The sequence below is a fragment of the Crocodylus porosus genome, unplaced genomic scaffold, assembly GCF_001723895.1.
Source record: "Crocodylus porosus isolate Cpor-Errol unplaced genomic scaffold, CroPor_comp1, whole genome shotgun sequence".
Taxonomy (NCBI): domain Eukaryota; kingdom Metazoa; phylum Chordata; order Crocodylia; family Crocodylidae; genus Crocodylus; species Crocodylus porosus.
In genome coordinates, this window is record NW_017728947.1 from 52,652,266 (window position 1) to 52,660,558 (window position 8,293).

An 8,293-nucleotide genomic window follows, 5' to 3' on the forward strand; every position below is an offset into this window, starting at 1 on the left:
AGTTATTATGCAATTCTCTGTCTATCACTACTCAAAAATATATAAATCAAGACAAAACATATTTTTTGAAATAAAATTAAAATATGTTATAGTAGACATTTGATTTTTAGTCAGTTTGTTTTTTTATCTATAATTTGTTTAAATGACATCTGAAAGATTGTGTGTGCAGCCCACAACAGTTCGTGAAATCACATTAAGCAGCCCTCCTGCTGAAATAATTGCTCACCCCTGGTATAGACTATTAGAAGAGGAAAGTGAGGGACATGAATAAATGGCTGTCAAGAAAGTTTATATTTTCAAATTCCTTGTAAAATGAAATAATAAGCAAAACTGAGAAAAAAAAAAAATGTAGGAAAGGAAAATGCAAACTTTCGTGACTTACTAATCTTCTTTGTCGTAAAATGGCAGCTTCTGCTGGGTGGTTGAATCTAAATTTATGAATTTTACCCAGGACAACAAGAGCCCCTGTAAAGAGAAAGAAAAACTGTAGAAGTGCAATTCATCAAACATCTGGTATTTGATGCACACTCATGGGACCTACAGCTTAATTCTTCAGACCTTGTGAGTTTTGTTCCCAGCATTATACTGCAACATTGGAGGGAAATGGCAAACCCATTATTAGACATTTGTTTTAATTCAACTGCTAAAATATAACAGACAACTTTATCCCACAGACAAGGGCTAAAGAAGAGGAAATAATTTAGTTCCAGTAATTAATATACACAAAAATAGAAAATGTAGTCCAAGGTAAGTTCAACCACACTGTACAGTCAAAGACAAACCCTTCCACATTTTCAGTTAAGCATTTCCTCCGAAGAAAAGAGCAAAGTTGTGCTCAGGTTACATCTAAAATTGCCCCTCACACTCCGGTCTTGATTCCTGTACTTGCAGTATTTTTTGTACATTTAACCCTTTGGGTCCTTTTCTTGATTATCTGACTCTCTTGAGGGATTTTCTAAGAGCAATAGAAGTTCAATATGTTTATATCCAGTGACAGACTTATCCAGGGAAAAAAAATACCTTTCCTAAAATTGAACCTGAAAACATGGGGGTGACTTATAAGCAGGTCAACTTATAATCACAACAAAATTGTACATTTCTGACATTTAATTTCTAAATAAATAGAAACAGGATGCTAAGGAATGGATTTACAATATTCACTTTCATACTGTTTTACTGTTCTTGTCCAGTTACACTTATATCATTGGCAATAACACCTCAGAAAAGAATGGCAAAGCTCACCTTGTGACAGTCGGCAAGCACTGGTGACTTCCTGACCATTTACTGTGCAGTGTGCTCCCTGGACTGGCTGCAGTGTCACAATCCCACAGTTGTTGCTGATAATGCAATGTTCCCTTTCAATCCACTGACCCTGCAAAACTACAAATTGTAGGTTCTTTTTACTTGATCATTTTAAGTTTAATTTCAAACTCTGATCCCCATTACACTGTCTAAAACAATAACCCACTGTATTTAAGTGACCTAAATGCACAGTATTATGGTCAAAGAACCACATACAGTGTAAGGATCTAATATCTCCCCTCTGATTAAGAGCCCAAAACAAGGTCTTAGAAAAGCTTCCTAGTCTGCCAGTATTTGTACTGTTCTTCCCAAATGTTTCTAACCTTTGAAAGTTAAAAGCTACCAGATCTGCAAATTACTATGATGTTCTTTTTCAGTTATTACATTATTTTTATAGCTTGTATTTCTCTCACTGGTAGAGTCAGAACATAAAAGGTAACCAAAGTCAAGATTCTAAGCTGTTTCTAATTAAAGTATAAGCAGTTGTCAATCTCTACTACCTTTTAGCAGTTTTTCAAATTGTTGCTACTATAATTAATGCCAGAGATGAACTCAGAGAGGAAGGGAATAATTAGAATGATGTGATTAAGATCCAGTATGTCACGGCCAGACAGTCTGGAAACACATACATTAGACCACACAAGAGCTTTTTCTGGCACCAATACAACACTGAATATAGCAAATTTGAGACTCTTGATTAGAGTAATTTTCAATCTCTAATGTAAATTTACTCCCATGAGAAAACCCAAAATAGGTCCCAATTACCTTAATGGTTTTCTTGAAGCGTCATCAAAAGTTAACTCTAGAACTTTAGGTTATAAAAAGCCTATAAATTTGTATTGCCTTCTGCTTAACCTCTCACACAAAGACTGCTGGTAAGCAAATATTATTATTAGATTGTTAAAACAGACAAGTAAAACCAACAGGATTTTAACTGAACACAACATAAAATCATTTATTATCTCTCTGTCTTACCAATATCCTGCTCCTGGTCAGAATCAATTCTTCCAATTTTGGTTGTTCCTTCCTAAAACAGGAATATAACTTTTTTACATGAGGCAAATTACAAGCAACCTATTAAAAATGAAAAACACAGCCTTGATAATTCTGCCATAGTATTTTAATAAATATCATAACCATGGTCATTTAGAGGAGCTGGGTCATCCATCCCAGTGGCGAGCAGCGCTGCTATTTGTCCTGCTGCAAAATTTATGGACCTATGGGGAGCCCTGCAGACCAGCTGTGGGGTGCAGCACTGTATTAACTAGCCCATGGGGCTGCCCCTGGGGTCAGACATTTGATGGCAGGAGGACCAGCAGCAAGGACCAGCCACCACCAAATTCCAGACCCACAGGCCAGATAATGGAGTCTCATGTTCCAGATCTGGCCCATGCCCCAGCCGTGTACCACTCATCCAGCCCTGGGGACACCAATGGTGTAGATCAGGCTACAGCCACTAGCTACGTGCTAATGACGCCTTAATCTGTACTGTCCACTTTTACGTTTGCTTCCTTATCTCACTTATTGCCATGCTTGCTCCTCCTGTTGTTATCTCAGCAGAAACTGCAACCAGCTTGGAAGTGATTTTTTAAAGTTGTTTGAGGCAGATATTTTTGCATAATTACTTCCAGCGGTTTGAACCAGTTTTGAACAAATGTGCCAAATTTTGAAAATAAAAAATGTCTAAGTAAAAAAATCTCAACGGACTGAAACTAAAAACAAGTTTTTGAGTAAGCAGTGGAAAAGAGCTAATATTCTTATGTTCCAAAAGAAATGTTAATTAAACATAAGTTCACAATCAATAGCCTGATGAATAAAGTACAAATAAAGGCGCTCAGCTTATGTCCCAGCTTTTATCAAAGTATTTCAATTTTTCCTTGGGACAACAAAGAGGATATTTCTCAGGTATGAAGGGGTACAATATTTATTTATTGCATATAGTTATCTTTAAGTCAGTAAATTGATGAAACATTCTAAAACAAATTTATTTCAATACTATAATGCAATCAGATCTTACTATTATTCATTTGCCTAGATTGTGCTAAAATAAAGAATGATTATTTACACCATATTTAAAGGTTGCTTTGCTCCTATTAGAAGCCAATTAGAATCCTGCTCCAAATAACTTTCACTGTGCTTAAAATTAAGTTGTAACAGGGAAGAGCAGCAATCCATAAGGTCAGGAAAAGGCAGCCTAAGGGTTACCATATTATTATAGTGTTAATTAATTAAATGAGATATAATTATAAGGATGTCTTTCTGATTTCCTAGCATCAAAGGGGACTGTCACCACCATCTTTTGGAGCTAGGGTCCTTACATATGAATGTAGGACAGTTGTGCTCAACTTTTTTTTTTGTCCACCAGGCTGGATGGGCAGTGCCTGGTGCAAATGTGGGCCGGATCTTGCCAGTCGGGTCAATCTGGCACCTGGAGCACTCATAGCAGGGCCCTGTCTAGCCTAAAGCAGCCATTGGTCCTGTTTTATAGCAGACAGTCCTGTTTTTAAACCCTTTGCCCTCTGTCCATCCCTGAATTAGGAACAGACTAGAAAAAGTCCTGCTTTTCAATTCATTGGTGGAAATGCATGTCAATCATTTGTCCTTGCAATTCTATTGGCAGTACTTAGAGGCAGGTCAGCGCACAGCCAGGAGAAGCAGGGTTCCTAGCCAGCCAGGGAGGGAGGGAGGTGGGGGATTCCAGCAGTTGTTCCCTTTGCATCTGTGCAAGAAGCCCCGACTGCAGTGCGCATGCAGGCACAGCAAGAACCAAGACCCTGTTGCGTGCCTGAGCTCCCTGACCCTGGGCTGGGCATGTGCAGGTGGACCCAGGCCTTGGGGGCAGCTGAGCTGCCAGGGCCAGGCAGTTGGTTTATACCAATCCCACCCCCCCATGCACTGCCTCAGCACAAGGTACGGGCTTTGAGAGCAGGCAGGTGGAGTACTGTATTTGTATCTGATAGAATGCCGGTGGGACTGGGAGGAGGTTCTCAGAATCACAGAACATTAGGGTTGGAAGGGACTTCAGGAGGTCCTCTAGTCCAACCCCTTGGTTAAAGCAGGACTGGCCCCAACTAGATTATCCCAGCCAAAGCACTGTCAAACCAGGCCTTAAAAACCTTCAAGAATGGAGATTCCACCATCTCTCTAAGTAACTTGTTCCAGTGCTTCACCACCCTCCTAATGAGGAGGTTTTTCCTAATATCCAACCTAAACCTCCCTTGCTGCAACTCAAGACCATTGCTCCTTGTTCTGTCATCTGTCACCACTGAGAACAATCTAGCTCCATCCTCTTTGGAACTACCTTTCAGGTATTTAAAAGGCAGCTATTGCTATCAAATCCCTCCTCAGTCTTATGTTCTCCAAACTAAGCAAGCCCAGGTCCCTCAGCCTCTCCTCATAAGTCATGTTCTCCATCCCCCTCACCATTTTTGTTGCTCTCCACTTGACTGTCTCCAACTTGTCCACATCCTTTCTATAGTGGGAGGCCCAAAACTGAGTACAGTACTTCAGAGGTGCCCTCACCAGTGTAGAATAGAGTGGACTCGTTACTTCCCTCGATTTGATGGCAATGCTCCTACTAATGCAGCCCAGTAATCTATTAGCCTTCTTGGCAACAAGGGCACACTGCTGCCTTGCATCCAGCTTATTGTCCACTTTAACTCCGAGGTCCTTTTCTGCAGAGCTGCTGCTTAGCCAGTTGGTCCCCAGACTGTGGCAGTGCACGGGATTGTTTTCTCCAAAGTTCAGGACTTTGCACTTGTCCTTGTTGAACCTCATGAGATTTCTTTTGACCCAATCCTCCAATTTGTCTAGGCCACTCTGAATCCTAGCCCTACCCTCCAATGTATCTACTACTCCCCACAGCTTGGTGTCCTCTGCAAACTTGCTGAGGGTGTGCTCTGTGCCATCTTCCAGTGCATTGATGAAGATGTTGAACAAAAACAGCCCCTGGGGTACTCCATTTGATACCATCTGCCAGCTAGACATTGACTCATTGATTACTACCCTTTAAGCCCGACAATCCAGTTGGTGTTCTATTCATCTTACAGTCCATTCATCCAACTGCATATTTCCTCAGCTTGCTTGCAAGAATGCTGTGGGAGACTATATCAAAAGCTTTGCTAAATTCAACGTATATCACATCCACTGCTTTCCCCACATCCACAGAGCCAGTTCTCATCATAAAAGAGAATCAGGTTGGTCAGGCATGACTTGCCCTTGGTGAATTTATGCTAACTGTTCCTAATCACCTTCTTATCCAAGTACTTAGAAATAGATTTTTTGAGGATTTGCTCCGTGATTTTTCTGGGGACTGAAGTGAGGCTGACTGTAGTTCCCTGGATCCTTCTCCTTCCCCTTCTTAAAGATAGGCACTATATTTGCCCTTTTACAATCGTCCGGGACCTCCCCTGATCACCATAAGCTTTCAAAGATAAGGGACAGTGGCTCTGCAATCACATCAGTCAGCTCCCTCAGATGCACTGCATCTGACCCCATGGACTTGTACACATCCAGTTTCTCTAAATAGCCTCTAACCTGTTCTTTCACCACTGAGTACTGCTCACCTTCTCCCCAGTACAATAGTCTGGCAGCTGACCTTACCGTGAAGACTGAGGTAAAAAAAGTCATCGAGTACTGCAGCCTTTTCCTCATCACTTGTCACTTCCCCCATTATGGGACCCGTACTTTCCCTGATGTTCCTCTTGTTGCTTTTCTGAAGTCCAGGGTCCATTCTCTACTGCTTTTGTTTCTCCCTTTTGTCAGGGTCCTGAACTCAATTATCTTGTAGTCACTGTTGCTCAACTTGCCATCCACTTCTACATCCCCCACCAAAACTTTCCTGTTTGCAAGCAGTAAGTCAAGAAGAGCACAGCCCCGAGTTGGCCTCTCTAATTGTTCTCCAAAAATCCTTTCCTGGATTGTTTGTGCACTGCTGTATTGCCCTTTTAGATCTCAGGATGTTGTCTGAGGAAAGCCTTATCTACCTCAGTTCGTCTATAGCACGCACCCACTACAACATCACTTTTGTAGCTCTCCCAGATCATTGGCCTAGAGACTTTCAAGAGGCCTATCTCCAGTTTCATATTGGAGCTCTGAGCAATCACATGGCTCTTTTACATACAGTACAACTCCTCCTCCTTTTCTCCCCTGCCTGTTCTTCCTGAACAGTGTGTACCTATTGTGGTAATAAATTTAGTCGGGCTTCTGGCCTACTTGACTAGAAAAACAGACAAAGACCAGAAGAGCTGATACTGCTTATTTCAGTTACATGTTTTAAAATAAGGCATCCTGCATATCTTATTACCCTGTGCACAGATGTCCAATTAAGTAAACTTGTTTTAGTTTCTCCAAGGTCATATTTTTTTTCTCTTTATCTGTCTTAAGTATAAAAATGCTTGAAAACTTAGAGAGGGAGAGGATTCCTTTGAAACAGACAAGTGGGCGATTCCCCTTGCTGTATGAAATCCTCCCTGTGATCACAGTATAGCCCTAAATAAAGAAAAGCTGGCTTTGTCAGTTCTGATTCTACCACAACGCGAAGTTTGATTTTGTCCATAATTTGGTGCCGTGACTTGGATAGAGATGCCCGGAGTTATCAGTTGGGACACAGACATCTCTTCATTGAAGCCCTGGCACCAAACCAAGGTAAGAGACCTTTTGAAATCTCTATCGGGGCTTTTCAGTGAGAGGCTGTCTCTGTCTCTTCCTGATTTACTACTTGAGGCTCACTCTATCCGAACTTTTTTCTTCTGCCAGAACTGTCAGATCCACTGTGTAAGTAGTAACTGTGAGTAGAGAGTTAAGGTTAAAGACTCTGTGTTGCTGTTGTCAGTGAAAGTATTTCCCCATGTGAATTAAGTTCTGTAAAGAACTATGAGGTCTCTCTGAGGCCAGGAGTGGAAACCTTGTGCAGCCGCCTTGAAGACAACATATTTCTTCTGTGTGCTCTTCAAAAGCAAGGGTGCAAGGTGGAAACTCCTGGAGTGCGAGTGTTTTCCATGATAAGCATTGACCAAGGCTAAGACTAAAGAGATGCTCTTGAACTTTGTGCCTCAACGCAGAAATTCCCTTGTGTAAATTGAGAGTATGAATTGAAAAATATGAGCCACTGGCCAGGTCTGAGACTAAGGTTGGGTTCAGCTGCCCCAAGGCTGTCCAGAAGGGCAGTTTTGAATGCAAGGGTGGCCCAACAGGAACCTCGTGACCCAGTGGACAGGTTTACCCTTCCCCCACCCTCATAAATAAGCCGTGTCTAACCGTGAGTAACTGCATGGTGTGCTGTTATTGCAGTGGAGTCTTGTTTTTGGACATTAGCCACAGCATTTCTGTGCCACTAGCAAATATCACAACCTGACTGGACACCCTGAATAAGCCATTCCTGTATGAAAGGCCTGTGTGAATTGAGTTTAAAGATATGGGGAGCGAAAAGTCTAAAGACATATTGGCTCCACCAAAAGGGACTCCAGCATTGTACATGTACACACACTATGGCCATAAAAGTTGTAAGTTTCTAGGCAAATGGAATTGGTATACCAGAGATGATTTTAGCCGGCAGTTTCCCCTGGAGGGAACATTTGATTTAAGTAAAATTGTTCATCTCCACAGAGACCCTGAGTTAAGAGGTAGTAATATACCATCGACTCAGTGGGACACATTTTTTGATTGGTATGAAGAAGCTTTCAAAAGACATCAAGAATCTCACGTTCAGAGTCTTAAGGACTCCCAAGAGAAACTGAAATCTCAGATAAAGGGATTAAAACAGAAAAGTGCACCAAAAGGGGGCCCCCCCATCAATAGTACTATCAGCACCAAAACAACTTTATCCACAAATAACTGAAAATGAATCTGGAGAAGATATAATTGATTTTCTTAATGTGCCACCCCCATATCAGCCTTAGGCAAAACCTAAACTTGAAGAAGTCCAAAGTAACTAAATAGGCTCTTCCAGCAGGATTAGCCCACCTCACCAGGAAACTATCACTCAACAACC

At 41.5% G+C, this 8,293-nt stretch overlaps 1 protein-coding gene and 1 long non-coding RNA gene across 2 annotated transcripts in view; one reads left to right on the forward strand and one right to left on the reverse strand.

Moving 5' to 3' along the window:
- Window positions 1–7,492, forward strand: part of LOC109321056 — a 25,633-nt gene extending 18,141 nt beyond the window's left edge. Inside the window, exons 3-4 of the long non-coding RNA XR_002103947.1 lie at window positions 3,681–3,686; window positions 7,387–7,492. This is a non-coding gene — a long non-coding RNA (uncharacterized LOC109321056). The remainder of the gene's footprint in view (window positions 1–3,680; window positions 3,687–7,386) is intronic.
- Window positions 1–8,293, reverse strand: part of STARD9 (StAR related lipid transfer domain containing 9) — a 211,932-nt gene that overhangs the window by 64,905 nt on the left and 138,734 nt on the right. Inside the window, exons 17-19 of the mRNA XM_019551344.1 lie at window positions 2,278–2,329; window positions 1,243–1,380; window positions 383–465 (exon numbers count right to left, since the gene is read on the reverse strand). Of these exons, the coding sequence (XP_019406889.1) occupies window positions 383–465; window positions 1,243–1,380; window positions 2,278–2,329 (273 nt within the window). The remainder of the gene's footprint in view (window positions 1–382; window positions 466–1,242; window positions 1,381–2,277; window positions 2,330–8,293) is intronic.